Below are 19,134 nucleotides of genomic sequence, written 5' to 3'. Positions count from 1 at the left end.
AAACTATATTTCCCAGAAATATAAAGTGAAAAATGTTTTTGATTGCATATGGCTCTTGATTAGACTTCTGCCCTCCCCCAAAGGAAAAAGGATCCCCTTTCCAAGCTCTTATGTTGCACCTAACTACTGTTTAAGGACTGTGGTTGGAGAAGTGTGGGCCAAGGCTTATACCAAGCTACTAAGTTGCTTTTGGGATCTGGTTAGCCAGATTACGTGTTAGCCTGCTTTTCTTGTTGCCTTATTTGCACCAAAGGGTTGTAGTAGTTTGAAAATAGAAATTTATCTGGAGGCCACCTGTTTCTGACTTCCCCTTTACCTATGTCCCCAAAATGGGTCTAGGCTTAATGGGGATGCTTCTGTTTAATCTTGGCTCTTAGTCCTATCCTGTCTTCCCACCAGCACACCCACCATAGCAAAGTCGCCGGTCTCAGTTACACACAGCTCAGGTATCCTACTCATCACCTCCTTCCCTGCAGCCTCCCTTCCACCCATACTAAACTCAGCCCCAGGAATCATATTTCTTCCAAATTTGGAAGAGAAAATTCTTTTCTACTTCCAATCCCTCCTCCCTGGAAGTACACGTCTGTTTGGTTGTCTTACCCAACCCCTCACTGGCCTAACTCCCAGGGCATACTTTGGCCTCCCCCTCACATCCTGCTGCCCCCCTGCCTCTTTCATCCCTAGCAAAAATGCAGTGATAACAAATGGGCCCCCCTCAGCCTGTCCAGGATTGATGGGAGGGAACCCTGACTTACTCCTTATGCTAGAAGCCAAGAGGTAGGGTTAAGTTGGCGATGTACTGATATATTGTTTGACTAGACCAGAAGGGGTTAAGAGGGGAAAAGGAAACAAAGTCAGTCAAAAGGTTGCAGAAAACTAGGGCTGGAATTCAGAAAACACCCTGGAACTCCTAAACTTTGAGCAAACTGAAATTTGTTTCGCTGAAACCTTCATCTCTGGACTAATCCACACACTGGGGAAATAAGACTGAACCTGGCTACATTGAGGACACAGAGATTGACAGCCTGGCAGGGGCCTTTATTTCAATCTGTAGAGATGGGGGGCATTGATGTGGGGGAGAGGATTATATGCTCTCCTTTGAGCAGGGAACCCTCTCCAGCCCATCCTGAAGCTACTCAGCCTTCATTTCCCAAAACCTAAACAGGAACCCCTCCCTCAGGGAACACCCTCCAGTGACCCAACGGGAGACCAAGTCGATCATTTGCCATCAGCCACCTGCAAGGAAAGGACAGCTAGCCAAGTTGGAGGGCCAATGACTTCCTTAGTTCAAAAAGCATTTTATTGACCCCCAAGGGGACCCAATTAACCAGGAGGTTGGTGTGGGACAGAAAGGTGATCTGGGGATTTGGTTGCTGGGTAAGGGGGCTTATCTAGGCCTGATGCTTCTTGAAGGCTCTGATAGGAGCTTTCTGAATCTCAAAGATTCACTGGGGCACTGGGGTGCAAAATGGTAGGAAGAGTCTGTGCTCTTCCCCTGACCTGGTAGGGGCAAACCCTTGCTCTCTGTACTTACTGGAGGAAAAGGAGATGGATGGGCCACTTGGAAGGAAATGGGGAAAGGTGGAGCTGAGTCCTCTCACGTAGTAGGGAAAGTGAAAGAAAATGTATGGGCCTCCTACTTAAGGGCAAGGTTATTTCTCCCACTTCTCTAGCCATTCAAGTGAGCACCACGAGTGGGGTCCATTTTGGTGGGGGAAGGAAAGTGAGAAGGGGTGGATGACCAGGGCTGGGGAACTGCCCCCCAAAGTTTCCTGGAGTGTCAGAGAAGGGAGTGAAGGGTTCCTGCCAACACCAAATGTATCCATATGTACAAAGAGGATGGTCACAGAGTAGCGTCCCCTGCCCCCACCTGGGGGGTTTGTGGGTTCTCGGTGACATGTTGGAGCTAGTAGGAGTAGCCACCCTTAGGCCCGTAGGGCTGGACAGGCCCCCCCAGCTCTGGAAGGTATGCAGGGCTGTCATCCAGGTGAGACAAGGGGACGGTGTCCTCCTCACTGACGGGTCGGTCAAATTCAGACTTGAGGGTTGGGCGCTGATTGTCTGGGAAGGCCAGAGAGAAGAGGGCCTCGGGCTCACACACAAACTTGTACACGTAGCGTTCGCCAGCCACCTGAGGGACGGAATGGAGAGGATGGAGCCATCCCATCGATCCCCCTGCCTCTAGACAAGATCACCCCTTCCCTGTGTTGAACAGGATTGTGCGGCGCTCTCACAGGGAGAAGAGGGAAATCCTTCCGTGCTTAGATTCCCTGGGAAGAGACAAGCCGCCACCTATCCCTGTGTACCAGCCCCATTCAGTTAAGAAGTGCTCCATGCCCGACTCGGCATTCCTAAAAGGCATTCTGGAATCCCACAGGACGAGATCGGCAGTTCTAGGTAAAAATACAGGCACATAATTCTAGAGCTGGGCAAGTAATGTAGTTTGCCTCAGTTTCCTCATCTGTCAAATGAGCCTGACAAGGAAATGGCAAACTGTTCCAGTATCTTTGCCAAGAAAACCCCAAATGGGGTCACAAAGAGTAAGACAGGACTGAAATGAATGAACAAGGCCATTTAGTCCAATATCGCTTTTTACAGATGAGAAAAGAATTGATGTCAGCCCTTAGGGACTTGTCCACAATCAGCAAAGGCTGAATTTGAACCCAGACCCTCTGCCACCAGAGTGAGTGTTCTTTCTGGGATCTCCCAGTCAGGGCCTCCTTTCCTTCTGACACTGTCCATGCTATCAATAGTTACTTTTCTAGGATATTAATAATGAAATTACGCATCAAATTTGCTTATTAGATAATGGCACCTGGGGCTGAGAAGGAAAAGTTATTATAATTCCTTTTATCCCACTCCCCCCCAATCTCTCTTAACTCTCCATTATCCTAGCCTCAATCCCATTAATATATTTAAAGCCCAAGTTTCCTGTGACAAAAATAGCTTGGGAAACTCTGACCTAACTATCCAGTCTCATAACTCTGACCGGTTCAGCTGTTGGGGCAGGTGGGAGAGCAGGTTGACAGATAAAACTTGTTAACTCCACATTCTGCCCTTCCTCCTCCTCCCCCAGCCCCCACAGATTTCCTTGGTGCGAGGGGGTGTTAAGGATGTACCCCCCCCCCACTAAACGCAACTTCCTTCCTCTCCTAGGCTTCTGATTTCATTCCATCTTCTCCCACAGCAGCACCACCAATCCCTCCCACCACTTGCCATCTCAGCCCCAGCCCTTTGGCGAGCCCAACCTTCTGCATGATCCCCTTCTCATAATAGTAGCGGAGCGAGCGGCTCAACTTGTCATAATTCATGGCTGGACGATTCTTCTGAATGCCCCAGAGCCGGGCGACCTGGGGGAAATGGGCAAATGAGGCAGGGGAATGCCCTTAGGAGGGACATGGGGCAGAAGGGAAGACAGAGCAGAAGAGGAGGTGGTCCAGGAAAAGTGCCTGGTTTTGATCCATTTAATACTGTCGGGCCTTGTCTAAGCACCAGGCAGCAGAACCCTCCCAACTCCCCAGGCTGGATAGAAATGAGGCTGTGATAAAAGGAGAGGCGGATATGGAAGGAATCTGTTTCTTTTCACCTGTGGGCTTTTCAGTCCTGGTGGTTAGTGAGGAGGGAAGAAGCTCCATGGTGGGAGAAGGAAGGGAGACACCTACCTCCTCTGGTTCTATGAGCTTGAATTCCATCCCTCGGCCCGTCCAGGCAATGAAGTGAGCATTTGTTGGGTCGTCCAGCAGAGCCACCAAGAACTGCCAGAGCTGGAGGGAGCCCCGGCGCTGGTATGGGGGTCCTTCCCGGAATGTCCCGAGACCCTCCTGTTTGATGTCCCCTGTGAAGAACAACATGGCAGCAGAGAGAGGTGAGGGGAGCCCTCTCTAGGTTCTGAAACTCTCCCTTTCTAGGAAGGAGATGCACAGACTTCCAGACCCACAATGCCACAGAGGCTCAGACAAGGGTCCTGGACCGGCAGCACTTCTCTCCCACCCTCTCCAGCACCCCACCAGTCACCCTCCTCTGACCTTCAAATTTCTCTGGGACCACACAAACATCCTCTGGGAAGGGCCGAAGAGACTTCTCAAAACCATAACCTAAGGGGGAAAAGAGAAGGTGGAGGACAGCCCTTGGAGATTTGGGATTTTAGACCCCTCCAACCCATCTCCAGAAAGGAGGCAGTGTGATAAAATAGACACAGGGGGGAAGAACTGGTTCTTGAGTCAGCGGACAAGGGTTCAAATCCCATCTCTGATGTTTATAGCTTGTGGACCCTGAAGCAAGTCTGACCACTTCAACTCTCATCTGTAAAGGTGGCATAATGGATAAGGCACTGGGCCTGGCGTCAGGAAGACCTGGGTTCAAATGCAGTCTTAGGAACATCCTAGCTGTGTGACCTTGGACTTTACCTTTTCACCTTCCTCCCAGGGTTGTGAGGATCAAATGAGAAAATTGTAACAGTGCCTGGCACATAGTGCTGTTATATATATATATACACAATATACATATATACACATGTGTATGTATATACACACACACACATAATTAATATAAAGGAGTTCCCGATGGCTTCTGAGGTTTCCCCCCCAAGCTTTAAATCCATGATTCTATATGTGCATACTGAGATATTGGAGGGAGGAAAGAAGGGAGAAGGGGAGAGGGGGAGAGCAAAAGAAAGGGAGAGAGAGGAGAAACAGAGAGACGGAAGTAGATAGGGAAAGAGAGAGGGAGGAACAAAGGAAAGAGATGAAGGAGGAAGACACGGTGAGAGGCAAAGACAGAGGAAGCCTTATTGAAATGAGATTCCAGAGGAAATCGTGGTTTGAGATATTCTGTGGCTTTAGAGCCCAGAGAACACTGGATCAGGAATCAGAAGACCTAGTTTAAAATTCCAGGTCTAATATTTATTGCCTTTGGACCCCAAATATTCTAATAATAATGATTCTGATATTTATTATAACTAGAATTTATTCAGTGCTTTGAGGCTTATAAAAAGTTCTTTACAAATATTCTCTTATTTGATCCTCATAACAACTGCAAAAGGGGATGCTGTTACTACCCTCATTTTACAGATGAGGAAACTGAGGCAGACAGAGATGAAATGACAGCCATAAAGTATCTGGGACTGGATTTGACTGCTTGGCTCCAGATCCAGAAGTTGTAAAATAAGGGGAGGGGGCTGGGGCAGAGAATCTCTTAAAGCTTCCTCCACCCCTGACATTTTACAATCCTGGTTGCTTGGTGTGATGGGGGCAGGGGAGAGTGTGATGGGGGTTGGGGATCAGCTGCCTTACCCATGGTTCCTTCACCGGGGGTGGGGCCAGGGAAGCCCTCCGCATGTAGGTACATGGATTGACACCCAGGGACATCTGTGGGGGGTGGGGAGGAAGAACCATCGGTGTCTAGGGAGACTGGGGGTGGGGGATGGGGAAGCAACCCCCTCTCGTTCCTTCCTGATGTCTAGCCTGCATCCCTGAGTCTTGGGCCCGTCCCCACCACAGAGAGAAGGTGCCCGATTTCTCCTCAGTCTCTGGTCTGAGCAGCCCTGGGCCAGGGACTGGAGGGCAGCTGTTGCCTGGAGAGCAGGCAGGGTTGCTGAGTCGGGTTTTCCCTCTATTTGAAAGGAGGCCAGGATAATTCCAACCCCAGAGGAAGCCTCTGGGAGCGGCTATTTCCTGTTTATAGAGGGGGAGGGAGGAGCGGGGAGAGCATGAATGAAGACCAGCGGCTCCCAGAGAAAAGGAGTCAGTATGTTCTTTGGGGGGGAGCCCGGCAGCGGGGCGGAGGGTCAAGTTCCCAAACACATTCGGGCTCCTTCCCCATTCTGGGGCCAGCTTTTTGTTTCTGCTATTTGGAAGACAACAGCCCAGAACCTCGATCCCATTGGAGCAATCCCCCGCATCTGCAACCCGTAGGGCTAGGGAGCGGGAGGAGAGAGGAGAGTCTCCCCCGCCGGCGCCCCCTCCCGCCCCCCGCCCCGCCCCAGGCATCGGCTGCTCCCACCCAGAGGTGATTGGACGGAAGAAGACAGTTCCGGGTCTAGTCCTCCCCCCACTCTCACCTATGAGTGAAAAGCTAGAAGTGAAATTTGACACCTCGGGGGATTGGGGAAGGGGGGGTGGGCTCATTTATGCCTCCATTTTGTGAATGGAATTCCTGACTCCATTCAGAGGGAGCTGAAGGGGGAGGGGCCCTGAGTTCAAGGGCATGTAACTTGATTCCCTTCCACTCCGCAGTGTTTGAAGGTCAGGGGCAAGAGCTCTGCCTCCATCCAGGCTTCCTTCTCTGCTTTATGGGAGAGGGGGCCCTCCCGGAGGAGGAGGGCATCTCCCGTGTATGCACACCCCCAAACATCTGTGGGAATATGTGCAAATGCTCACATGCACTAAATGTGTGCGTGTACACAGAGTAAACACATTAAATATATGTGATACACATTAAATGTTTGTGTACACACAAAATTGTCTAGATGTGCACCTGCATTACATGTGTACACAGTAAGCATGTTTGTGCGCATTTGCATTGCATGTGTATATATGTGCACACATTAAATACATGTGTATACGTATATCTCAAATGTGTTCGTGCACATTTCCCGTGCATTACATCTGTACATACACATCAAATGTGTTTATTTGTGCACATGCATTACATATATATGTGTACATAAAACATACACAATAAACATTTGCACATATGCACTACCTGTGTATATAAATGCATACATTAAACACATACACATACATTAAACTGCACACATGCATTACATCTGTACACATACTAAGTGTGTTTGTGCAAATGCACTACATATGTACATGCAATGCACATTAAATACATGTGCACATATCAGGTGTATTTGGGCACACGTGCATCATAAAACACGTGCGAACATGTTAAACATGCATGTATACACACATACATTAAATCTATGTACGCACATGTGTCTATCAGCAAACAGCTGTGTGTATATACGCACGTGTTTAAACACAAACACACACACTTCTCTCTTATCTTTCTCTCAGGTATGGAAATAAGGAATGAGGTGGGAGATTCCCTTGGGTTAAAACCAACCCCAATGGTTAGTCAGGGTCAACTCTAGCCCTCTTCTCCACTTCATTTGTAGGGAAGCTCAGGCCCTAGCTAGGTCTCCTTTCCTCCCCATCTCTTTTCTGTGCCCCCCACTCACGCCCCAGCAGGCCGCCTGACACCAGCTTTCTTTCCCATCCCTATATCCCCCTCGGGTCCCAGGTAAGAGCAGCCTCCTCCAGCACCCAGACTCCCTTTCCCCCTACATTCCGGGCCCAGCGCCTCTCACCTGAATCATAGGCGAAGTCCGTCTGTTCCTGCTTGATCACCACCCCTGCCCCCGGGTACCTGGCGCTGCCCCCACCCCCGCCTGCCTGCTCATACAGGGGGTCGTGGTATTCCCGCTTGAAGCTCTGCTGGGGGTAAGGCAGGCAGGGCTCCGGCAGCTGGGGCTGGTAGGAGGCTGAAGGGGGCTCCCGGCCCCCACCTTGGGAAGACGGGAAGGAGTGGCAGATCTCGGGGGGCTGCTGGAAAATGGAGCTGGATGGGACACAGCGGGGAGGAGAGAACAGAGAGTGTTAGAGGCTCCTTTATTTTCCCTCCTACAAAGCCTGGGGCGGAAGTCCAGGCAGGGGCACCTTGCTCCCTACCATTAGAGGATGCCAGGAAGGGTCCTTAGAGGTTACTCAGTGCCACGCCTTCCTTTTCCAGATGACCTCTGCCGCAGGAAGAGGGAATTCCCGGAAAGCTGGGACGGGGGTCCCCACACCCAAGTTCCCCACTCACCTAGGCTCCATCATGAACCCATGGCTGGGGTTGGAGGGGGCTGCCCCGGGGGGTCTCAAGAAACTCCGTTCTGCCCGGGGAAAGTGCTGCAGAGGCGACTGTCCTGGGGCACTGTGTGTGGGAGACTTGATGGCAACTTGTCTGGGGGTGTCATAGGCACTGGGGGCAGGCAGGCAGACATGGGGGAGAGAGAAGGGAAGTTAGGCAGCTTCCCTAGGCATAGCCCTCTGCGAGCTCCTCAGACGCCACTCCCCAACCTTGGAGAGCTACCCAAGTCTGAAGGAGGCTCCTGCGGCCTCCTCCCCCTTCCATTCCCCCACTCCGGGGATAGTGAGGTCACAGCCCCCCTTTATACAGGAGGCCGGAGGAGGGAGGCTGTGCAGCGAGGAGCCCCTCTACGTGGCGGGGGCTCATGGTCTCCCTTCATCTAAGCTGTCCTGGTTCCATTCATCCTCCCCCCTCTTCCCTCTGAGGCTGGTTTCAGGGGAGCCCAGACGGAGTAGACAGGGTTCTTGCTCCCGTAGGGAGAGCTTTAGGGAATCCCAATCCCAATAACTGTCTAGGCTCCTCTCCCTCCTCCCCACAGCAGAGCCACAATGCCTGCCTCCGGATCCCTCTCCCTCCAGCCCCAGCCTAGGACTCACCTCGTATAAAGGCACTGCTCGCCATGGTGGTAGGAGAGCGGCGGCTTTCGGCTGCAGGACAGGGTCGGGTCTGCTCGAGGGCTCTGTGGCTCCTTCTTGATCTTGGTGGTGGGACTGTGGAAAGCTACTGAATGGGGGAGGGATTGGAATTGGCAAAGAGGGATCAGAGATCAGTAGCCTGCTGGTTTCCCTCCTCCCTGCCTAGGTGTCCTGCACGGGTCCTCTCTCTCTCTGCTAGCTGGGGTTAAGTAAGCCAGAGTACCTCTCTGAACCTCAGTTTCCTTTTCTGTGTGGGGAAAAAAAAGAGTTGGACTCCAGGATGTCTAAGGTGCCTTTCAGCTCTTATATTCTATAGCCAAAGCCAGAACCGTGTCCAATAAAATCACTGGTCAATATTGCTCTGTGATATATTCTGAGCCATACGTAAATATGCTGGAGTGCACAGCTGGACAGCAGAGCTCATGGAAGCTCAGCCAACGTTAGACATTAGCCAGAGACGCTGCCTGAAGTTAGACATTAGCCAGAGACGATGCCTGAAGTTCAATATTCAACATAAACCCAAACTCCAGAGAACTTGTGCAAACAAATCTATAATTTCCTAATTGTGTTCATCCTGGCTCACTTGAAGCCTTAAACTATTTATACCTTAAGCTGGGTAGAAGAAGGGCTTTTTTTTTTTTTTGCATTAGGCTTGAACCCAGAACCTTAGAACCTCCCCTCATGTTTACTTGTAGCTTTAGCATTCTACCTGCCATACTCCTGATTATCTGTGGATAATGGTCTCCTTTCTTCCACCCAAGCCCAGTTCTGAGCATTCAGAGAATGGAGGCAGAGAAAAAGGAATGTACGGGGGGTTTTCTATATTCTGGAGTCAAACACTTAGAAAATAGGGTCAAATATTTCATAGTATGTGTTGTTTGAGATGAATCGTCCCTGTTCCATTCTCCCTGAGGATAAGAACCGGCTATGGGGTTTTTGCCTCTCTAACCCCTTAGCACAGTGCTAGGCACATAAGTGTTGTTTCATTGTGCCTCTCCTCCTTCTTTTCAGGCACCTCTGACCACTGGTCAGAACCTGGAGGTTGGCCTGGTCTTTGTTTACATTGATTTGTTTACATTGAAAAAATGGGAATCCCAGCTCACACTTTATCAAGGAAAGGGGGGAAATGGGCGGGTCTGATGCACCCTTGAACTTCCCCTGGCTTATTCCTTCCTCTCCAACTCCCTTGCACACAGGGCCCACAAACTCACAGTTTTCGGAATGGAAATCGGGTACAAACTGCTCGTCACTGTCGGGAACCTGAGCTGCAGAGAAATAAGGTTTGGAGTGAGCCTGGAGCGTTGAGATAACAGCAAGGTGACCAGATGGACCATCTTCATCCCAAGAGGGCCTTGTGGATTAGCAGAACCCAGGGAGAGGAGCTGCGTCTTTGTCCTCACCAGACACCGCTCAGCCCCTCTGCCCTCCTCTCCTCCACTTCGTGGCTGCAACATTCCTAGAACCTGTCTGAGGAGATTCCAGTGTCTTTTCCTACGTGATTTATTTTAATTCCTTCTTTTTTTTCTTCTGGAAATGGAAACAGCTTTACTCCCACCCTCCTCTCCTCCTCCCCAACTCAGAACTTATAGGAGCCATGGATGCGTAGGGTGGGGAGTGGGGGCATTACCTGTGCCCTTCGTGCCTCGAGTAGGGAGCAGTAGGGGAAATTATGGGATGAAGGAGTCCTGGCATTTGGGGGTGGGGATGGCACAGTGCCTTAGCCCTTTTATCTGCTGCTTTGTCAGGGTGTGGAGGGGACCTGGCTGCAGTTTCTAAGAGTTTTCATTGCTTGGAAGTCTGACAAGTTGACACAAGTTTTAAGGGTGTGAGGGTGGGGGATTGAGGGAGGGTAGTTCAACTGTAGGGAATTTGGAGCAGAATGATAGGAGTAGGGTGGGTGGAGGCAATCTGTTCTGTGGGGAAAAGAAGGCAGAGCCATTCCTCCTGAGGCCAGGCCTCCCAGGTGGAGTGGGGTGAGAAGGCTTCTGGGTAAACTAATAGAGACAAAGATTTTTCTGACTCTCCAGGGAAAGGGGCTTAGGTTGGAGTTAGAGGGGAGTTCAACCCCACAACTATTTTCTAAGGGATCCACAACTATTTTTCTGGGCAGTTGGTAGAAGGAGAAGACCTATTCTGTTTAATAGGCAAAGCCAGTTGGGGTCAAGATGGCGCCTGAGTATAGACCATCGGAATGTAGATGCCCACAGGAGCCTAGCAGATGGTGAGAGATGGGATTCCAAAGCATGGGACGATAGGTCCATTAGAGAACCAAACAACCCCTACCCATTCTCCTAATCCTGAACCAAACATTACAGCTATTTCTTTGAAACTAAACATCACAGATAGTTCTTAAGTGAGAACACACCAATATATGGAACAGAAAAATTAGGGTATGGTTATTTACTTATATATAAAATGGATTCACCACCAAGCTTTTATTTTATTTTTAAACCCTTAACTTTTGTCTTAGAAGCAATACTGTGTATTGGTTCCAAGACAGAAGAGTGGTTTGGGCTAGGCAAAGGGGATTAAGTGACTTGCCCAGGGCCACACAGCTAGGAAGTGTTTGAGGCTAGATTTGAACCTATTTTTGGTCCTGGCTCTCAATCCCCTGAGCCACCAAGCTGCCTCACTACCACCAAGCTCTTTTGAGGAACAGAGGTGCCTGGTACATTTGGCTTCTGAAAGATGGAAAACCTGAAGAGGAGATCAAAATACAAGCAGCCACTGCCATTTCTATATCTACCCATCACAAAAGAAGAAGTAAAGCAATTCAAAAATGATCAAGAGAATCAGTGTGAAAATAAGAGTGGACGCTGGAACCTCCATTCAGATTCTGCCTCTGACCCTACTTGTGTGGAAATCAAATGAGATCATACTTGTAAAGGGTTGACTGGGAACACAGTGCCTGGCCCACAGTAGGAGCTTATTAAAAGCTCTTTCACATCTTCCTTCTGTGACCTCAGGCAAGTCACTTAATTTCTTTGGGACTTTACCTTCATCTGTAAAATGAGGAGGTTGAACTGAGTTCTGGGGTTCTCTCTAGCTTTCCACATCTTATTCTAAAGACATTTCTAGAAGATAGACACATCCAGATTTTCAGGAACTCATCTACTGAGTTAAGGATACTTAAGAGCCCTCAAAGACCTTAAAGACTCCAGAGTACATAAGCCTCTACCTGACCTGTCCTCTACATGGTCCAGTCATGAGTGCTCTCTGTTCTGGGAAGACACAGACTCCCCATTCTCTTTTCTCTCCCACTCTCACCTTTCCTCACCTCCCAACTCAAATGGGGATGGTAGCCATGGCTATATAGAGAAAGTGATGGGATACAAAGTGAAAAAGATTCCTCCCCCCTTCCCTTGCCCACTCAGGCAAAGAGGGTCTCTAGAGAGGGAGAGGAGTGAAGGCACAGAGCTTGGAGAAAGGTGACGCACTCAAGGCCCTCTTGGGGCCTCATTAAACAGCTGTTTCCATTGAGGTAATGGGGCCAAGGGCAGCCCTTGTTGACGTCACTCCCTCCACTATCCCATTAAGAGTGGTGCTAACCTGAACCCAAGGCCCATATTTCAGTACTCTATAGGTCCCATCATTCTTTCATTTATTTCATCCTTGGGTTTTGAAGAGCTGGGACTGGCACTATCCCATGAAAGTCCCCAGGGTAGGAATTCTATCTAATTCCCATTCTAGTCCTGGTTAAGCCACTCATTGTGTGACACTGGGCAAGCCTCTGCCCTCCTCTGAGCCACAGGATCCTTCTCTGTAAAATGAAGGGGTGAGGCTAGAATAGATAACTTTATAATTCCTTCTAGCTCTAATACCCTGGGTTTCTAGGATTCCAGCCACTTTCCAAAAAAGGGTTAATTCTTTTAAAAAGAAACAAATGAGGGGACAGCTAAGGGCGCCAGGCCTGGAGTCAGAAGGCCCAGTTTAAAAGATTCTCAGATACTTTCTAGCTCTGTAACCCTGGGCCCGTCACTTAAGCCCATTTGCCTAGCCTTTGCCACTCTTCTCTCTTAGAATTGATACTAAGACGAAAGGTAAGAGTTGTAAAGGAAAGAAGGAAGGGAAGAAGGGAGAAAAGAAGGAAGGAACAAGGGAGGGAGAGAGGGAAGGAAGGAAGGAAAGAATGAAGGAAAGGTAGTAATGTAAAACAGGACAAGAAATGAAAATGCTACATGAAGTCCTCTATTGCTCAGCTCTGTTCCCAAAGCCCTCCACGATGGATCCTGTCTGTACCTCCATATGTAAGGAGAGCTAGAAGTCTCAGTAACTAGAGAGATGGACGTGGGAATCAGAAACCCCTGAGCTCAAATGCTGCCTTGGACACTTAAACCTCCATCAGTCCCAGTAAGAGCATGAACCTACCAGAGTGGCTGGGGGGAAATCAAATGAGATAACATTGTAAAGAGCTTTGTAAACCCTAAAGTGCTGTGCTAGCTATCATTATTATTAGTGTAGTTACTGGGACAAAAGGTTCAGGTGGGAATGGGAGCTGGAGGAGCCAGAGGGAGAAGCCTAGAGGATGAGGGAAGGGCTTGTTCGCCTGGAGATTTTCAGAGAGCAGATCACCGGTGACAATAGGAATGACCCTGAAACTTCCTTTCCGGGAGAGCAAGGGCATTTTCTTCAATTGATTTATTCATCCGATTGTGTTCTGACTTCCCTCTCTTATTCTAGCCAGATACCAAGCTGAAGCTCATGCTCATGCTCTCTCCAAAGCAGATAAATAAGAAGGTTAGACTTGATGGTTTCTATCTAGGATCCTGTAAGGCCCCTTCCAGCTCTAAATATTACGCTCTTGGGATCTCCTCTGAGCAGAGGATGAGGATGGCTATGATGGCAAGGAACTGCCAGCAAGAGATCTGAAGAAACTTTTTGTTTCCTGGATCTGTCGATGATTTGCTGTGTGTCTTGAAGGCAAATAATTTCTCTCTGGGCCTTGTAATAGAAAGGAGCTGGACTAAATAACCTCTAAAGTCCACCCATTTTCTAATATTCTTCAAGTCTATGAAATTCAGGAAACCAGCATGGAAAGGGGGAAAATTAGAGGGACGAGGAAGGATGCTTGAAGGGGGATTTGTGAACAGTCTCCCAACCTAAGTTCTGGAAAGGTTAAATTAATCTTGAAGGTAGGTCAGACAAAGTCCAGCCATATGGCTCCCCTACCTTGTGCCCGTCTCCATGTGGCAGCATCAATGCTATCTGTTGGGAATATGGTAGGAGTCTGGTTGCATATATGCTGACTCCTGCCCCTATCCTCTGCTAGATTTCTGAGGTTCCTGCCCACTTCTGAACCCCAGCAATAGAAGGACAGGACAGTAGGGGGAAAGAAAGGAAGGAAGCAGATCTCTTTTCCAGAGCATATAACTGCTTGCCTTGTCTCCCTACTCTCAGCAACTCCCATCCAGCTTTTCAGAAATGTGTCTATTGACTATGATTTGTACATACACACACGCATACTCCAGATGCCAACCTCTGTTCTCTAAGAAAGCACCTCTCCTTAAGCTGGGGTGGTAGGGCTAACACTTGTCCACAGCAGCACCACGAGAGGACCAACAAGAAAAGCCAAGGGTGAGGACAGGGTACAAACTGAGTGCATGCTTATACCCAACATACCTTAAGACAGAATTATATACCTTTCCATGTGCACAGACATATGTACACACACAGATGGAGACATAAACCCATTCCTGCACACCCGAACATTCCCCAATTCCTTTGACCAACTCTTGCCACAACATTTATTGATCCAGAGAACCTGAATCAGGTCACAGGTCTATGCCCACAGGCCAAGGAGACCAAGGGGTGTGAAGGGGATCTCAATCCAGAGGGCTTGAACCCCATGACACATGAAGACATAGCAAACATTCTGATTTCCACCAAACAGAACCTCAGTTCAGATTCACTACCTCTTCCTGGCCGCTGAAAGCCCTAGAGGAGAAACCTTATTTAATACTGGTCAGCTCCCCCGTCCCTACCAGTCACTACCAGTCGATGGTTCCTCCAAATCAGACCGAACTTCAGGGAATTCCTTCCACATTCTCCTTTTCCAGCATCAATGGAACGCTGGCATCCACCCGGAAAATGGAGGTCCCTTCCAAGGTAAGGCTCCACAAAACCAGGGCTTGGGAGTTACAGTTTCCCTCTGTTTATGAACACCAGACACACCCTACAACAAACAGCTCTAAGCGGTCTGTCCCTCCACCTCAGTGGCCCACCAGACCAAGTGTTCCCTTGCCCACCTCTTGGTACCCTGGTCCTGGGCACAGCAGCGGAGCTACTCGGCACCAAATGCATTGCAAAAACACCGCATGGCATAACTGTATGGACTCTGCCCCTGGAGGGTTGAGGTAAACTAGACTTCTAAATTCTCCAGGAAGCAATGGGGTGGCTAGTCACCCCATATTTAGTATGGGGTTCCCTACAATCACTAATTTCCAAAGGAAGTATTCCTGCCCATCCCCCCCACCACACCCTTCAAGCTTCAGCCTCCCTCCCCACATATGCACAGTATCTCAGGGCCCCCCTGTGCTAAGAGGGGACACTGACCTTGTGGGAGGAGGCAGTAGAGAAGGCCAGGATGGTGGCTTGACGGCAGAGGGGGACATGGCCCCGGCAGCTGCATCTGTCTCCGCAGAGAGAGTGTGAGTGAGCGGCCTCAGCATCCCCACCTCAGGCCCCTTCCATCTCCAGCTGGGAACCGGAGCCGCTCCCTCCAAAGGGAAGGGAACCAGGGAGATCCCAATCCCCCTCCCCCTGCTTCTTATACTTCCCTCCCCCTCTCTGGCCATACACTGTCCACCCACTGGATTTGAATGTGCAGGGACTCCAGGGTGCCAGAATGAGCATTACCCACAGGAGCATAGAGTCATGTATATATACATGCACACTCCCTGGGACTGTCACCCCCAAGTACCCCTAAACCTTTTGATCAGGGGGGTGAACCTTCCTCTGTGAAGGGACAGAGAGCCATTTTCTTCTCTCTTCACCCCTAAACATAGGCCACAGATGAGACTGGCTGATGCCAGAGCCAATCTGGGAGCCCAGTCTTCCTCGTCACAGCACCATGGAGTGCTACTGCCCACTTTAGGGTCACAGGAATTGGGGACCTTCAGCCTGGCAAGCCAGAGGAATTTGAAACTATGAGAAATGAAGAAAGTGACAAAAATGGTACAGTAACCTCCTGGCCCCAGTTTCCAGCCACTTTAGGTCTTAAACCAGGAATGCCTAGAAGGAAGGTGACTGGGACTGGGGAAAGGATTCTGGATCTGTAATTCTTTTCCTTTTTTTAAATTAAATTTTATTTTTTTAACCCTAGGAGTCAATACTGTGTATTGGCTCCAAGGCAGAAGAGCGATAAGAGCTAGGCAATGGGGGTTAAGTGACTTGCCCAGGGTCACGCAGCTGGAAGTGTCTGAAGCCAGATTTTAATCTCCCATCTCCAGGTCTGGCTCTCCATTTACTGAGCCACCCAGCTGCCTCCCTGGATCTGTAATTCTAAGAGTGAGTGAGTGATCTTTTTACGCTTCATACAAGGCTGGGAGAAAGTCTTACTTATAACACCCCAAAATATCTCTAAAATCCCAGCTATCTAGCCAAGAGTTCTTTCCAACTCTCCCCCAAGATTGCCTGTAGTTTGGAACTTACAAAGCGTCATCTGGGTAAGACACCTGCAGTTGAGGGGTAGTGGGGAAGAGGAGAGGTGGGAGAAATCTCTTTTGTTTCTTGATTAGCAAGATGTTAAAAAGAAAAGAACTTCAAATGGGATAGTAATCCTTTGAGCCTTGATTATCCAAAGTGTTTACAAACAAAACTATTAACTCGCCACCAGTTTTCTCAGAAACAAACCTATGGAAATATACCAACCAGAATCAGATCAAATGATCTCTTCCATCTTTAAATCTAAGGTTCTCTGATCCTACTAAAATATGCCAACAAAACAACCTAGAACTACATCCACTAACCACACCCAAATGTAGCTTCGGACCCCCAGCCAACGCATCTGACCGAAACACAGTACACCCACCAAACCCTCCAGCCTCCCCCGGGGGAAAAGGTGGTTTGGGAGAATATCACTTTGGTAGGTGATAAGGGGGAAAGAGAGGAAAGAAGCAGAAATATCTGATTTATGAGGAAGGGAATTTAGGGATACATCCCTGGGCCCTGGAGGCAAAGTAGACAGAAAAAAAATCATTTCAACTTTTTTTCTTCTTTTGTGTTACCGACTGAATAGCTGATTGTCTGATGAGATGGGGGAGGGGGAGAAGAATCAATGTTTTGGAAACTCTAGTAGATAAGTAACAAATTAACTGCTCCTTTCCCCACACCCCCCACACCCCAATACACACCTTAAGTCTTCCTACTGGGCCAAGCAGACTTTGCAAATGAAAATTTCAACAAGGAAAATGGGCCTGAGGCCAAGTTCCATTCATAAGCAAATACCCCGCACAATGGTCTGATTCATCCCCAGGCCTAGTTACACAAGCTTAGGAGCCCGCTCGGGGCAAGAGAAAATAAATACATCAATATATATGTCCACACACTCGGCTGGTGGGGGGTGGGGAAGAAGGGAGGTGGTTTGGGGGAGTCCCAAAACTGGCTGGAGGGTGGGGGTGGGTAACAGGCCAGAGGGAAAGAAGGGCAACCGCGACACCCCAAACTCACCTTCCGTAAGCCAGGTCTCCTGGAATTGGCTCAAGTCCTGGAAGAGATCTGAGGGGTGAATAGAATAAAATGGGATGGGGAGGTGTTGGTAGAGTTGGAAGACCGAGAGATGAACTCAAAGCGGGGGAGCTCCCCCCACCCCCAACCGCACTGAGGCAGAAGGAGCCCACTGAAGTGAGGAACACTCGGGAAAAAAATACTTCTGTCCTTCGAAAGGAAATGCCACAAGTGTTGGGGAGAGGGGATTGGGATTCCAGATTGAGCCCAGGTATTGATTTGGAAGTCCCGGCTAGGGACTGGGAGAATATGATGTGGCATGGGGTGGGATGGCGTGGGGTAGGGATCGGTCCCCAGGATCTGGCACTTCACCTTCTGACTCCGGGGGCGGCAGGGAGCCAGGGTCCATGAGTTTCCCTAGTGTGACCATCAGAGCTCGGCTCAGGCTCCCATTTCCGGGCGATTTCTGGGGGTGGGGGGAGGTGGGGGGGAGAAAAGGGCCCAATGGACCCCGAGTCATCCTCTAGAGTGGTGGGGTTGGGGGATGGCTATGGATGGGGCGGAGGCAACCAAGGGTGGTCACGGGGCTGGGGCGTGGAGGTCTGAGCTTGGTCCCCGGGGACTGGCAAAGAGCTGGTCCCCGCTTGGGATGTGTGGGGATAGGAGGGGCGAGAATGGTGGTGGCGGAAGGACAGAAGGATGGCCCGGGGGCGAGGAAAGTTGCCGGGGAGGAGGGGGTCGGAGGAAGCAGGGGACAGAGGTGCCCGCCGAGCCGGAGGGGCCGAGACCCGCGCTCACGCTGGAGAAGGTGTATGGCACTTGCTGGTCCACGTATCCGCCTTTCATCCTCCTCTCCATTCGGCTCCTCCCTCAGACCTCGAGCCTCGGCCCCACCGAGGGGGGAAAGACCTGGGGTAGGAGTGGGGATGGGGGCAGGGGGAGAGTGGGAACGGGGCTTTGCTCACAAGACAGCCCAGGAGGGGGCTTGGGAGAGAGGGGGAGGGCCACTGGCTTTAGTTGGGAGCCCAAGGTGGGATGACCAGATTTCTTCACCTCCGGAGGGAAAGAGGACTTCCCCACTGCCACTTCCCTCCCGCCAAATAAACCCCCACCTGCTCTCGGAAGCTTTACAGTTCTTCCTTTCCCTTCTTTCTGCAACCCCGGACTGCTGGGATCGGTTACATAAGACTTATTTTGTGTGTCTGTGTGTGTGCGTGTGAGTGCGCGCGCTTGTGCGTGGGGGTGGGGGGGGGGAAGGAAACTGATGTACCATCCACATGCAACTAACTCAGCCTGCCACCTCTCAGCTGGACACCTGGGCTCCCGGTCCAGCTCCGCTCTAACCTCGAACATTTGCTTCCCTTTTTATTCCCCCTCCTCCCCGAAATTTACTGAGGCATGTGTGTGAACTCACGATTGTGTATTGTGGGGTGTGAGTGTGTGGGCGGGGATCACACTTCCTCCCCCTCCCTTTCCCCTCACCCTCACCTGAGGAGGGGGCGTCAGTGCAGTTGCCGCTTTGGGGTCCGGAGCATGTCCCTGGATTGAAAAGTAGGGACTCCGGGGTTCGAATCAGAGCAAGGCTTCCTTAGTCCCCAGTCCCAAGCGCACCAACTTGTTTTCCGGCCGGAGCAGACAGTTGTGTGCCCGGGGGACCCTCCGATTGGTGCATTTCCTTCACCACGGGCTCAGCTTTCCCCGTTCCCTTTGTTTCATTGACTTTTGTGAATGAAACCCCAGGGCCGGACACGCCCGCCAATCAGGATCGCAGCCCGTCCGAGCCTGGGGGCGGAGTTTCCCAGCAACCCAGGCCAATCGGAATACAAGGCCTGATTCTGGGCTTCATTCACGGCTTGGGCTCCCATTCATAAAAAAATAAACTTGCTGCTGTCGGAGTTCATTCATAAAGGGCTCCGTGTAAAGGAAAGGAGATGAGCCGAGTAGAGCTGAGGGGCCGGGCGGGTACTCAGCTAAGCTT

At 50.2% G+C, this 19,134-nt stretch overlaps 1 protein-coding gene across 7 annotated transcripts; it reads right to left on the bottom strand.

Moving 5' to 3' along the window:
* Nucleotides 1–1,017: 1,017 nt before the first annotated feature.
* ETV4 (ETS variant transcription factor 4) lies at nucleotides 1,018–18,885 on the bottom strand. Of its 7 annotated transcripts, none has more exons than XM_001362884.4 (13): nucleotides 18,645–18,884; nucleotides 17,955–18,065; nucleotides 17,529–17,622; nucleotides 17,160–17,207; nucleotides 9,704–9,757; nucleotides 8,454–8,580; nucleotides 7,810–7,968; nucleotides 7,313–7,563; nucleotides 5,292–5,366; nucleotides 4,026–4,094; nucleotides 3,663–3,835; nucleotides 3,249–3,350; nucleotides 1,018–2,131 (listed from the first exon to the last, which is right to left on the bottom strand). In XM_001362884.4, exons 2-13 carry the CDS (start codon nucleotides 18,012–18,014, stop codon nucleotides 1,907–1,909), a joined length of 1,437 nt encoding a protein of 478 aa, XP_001362921.1. In that variant the 5' UTR covers nucleotides 18,015–18,065; nucleotides 18,645–18,884; the 3' UTR covers nucleotides 1,018–1,906. The 7 variants fall into 7 exon arrangements, with proteins under 7 accessions (XP_001362921.1, XP_007482195.1, XP_056672641.1 ...); XM_007482133.3 differs by having other exon boundaries at nucleotides 8,454–8,577; XM_056816663.1 differs by lacking the exons at nucleotides 17,529–17,622; nucleotides 17,955–18,065 and adding an exon at nucleotides 15,045–15,120 and having other exon boundaries at nucleotides 8,454–8,577; nucleotides 18,645–18,885.
* Nucleotides 18,886–19,134: the final 249 nt, after the last annotated feature.

The sequence above is a fragment of the Monodelphis domestica genome, chromosome 2 (assembly GCF_027887165.1).
Source record: "Monodelphis domestica isolate mMonDom1 chromosome 2, mMonDom1.pri, whole genome shotgun sequence".
NCBI lineage: Eukaryota > Metazoa > Chordata > Mammalia > Didelphimorphia > Didelphidae > Monodelphis > Monodelphis domestica.
Note: the sequence above shows the minus strand (reverse complement) of the source record. Positions and strands in the feature narration are given on the sequence as shown.

What these genes read in the sequence shown, in the direction of transcription:
- ETV4 (XM_001362884.4), bottom strand. Translation starts at nt 18,014, where the DNA reads ATGGAGAGGAGGATGAAAGGCGGATACGTGGACCAGCAAGTGCCATAC. An exon ending in GGGTTCATGATGGAGCCTAG is followed by an intron (nt 7,564 to 7,809) that starts GTGAGTGGGGAA and finishes TGTCCCATCCAG; the next exon opens with CTCCATTTTCCAGCAGCCCC. An exon ending in AGCTCATAGAACCAGAGGAG is followed by an intron (nt 3,351 to 3,662) that starts GTAGGTGTCTCC and finishes CATTTCCCCCAG; the next exon opens with GTCGCCCGGCTCTGGGGCAT.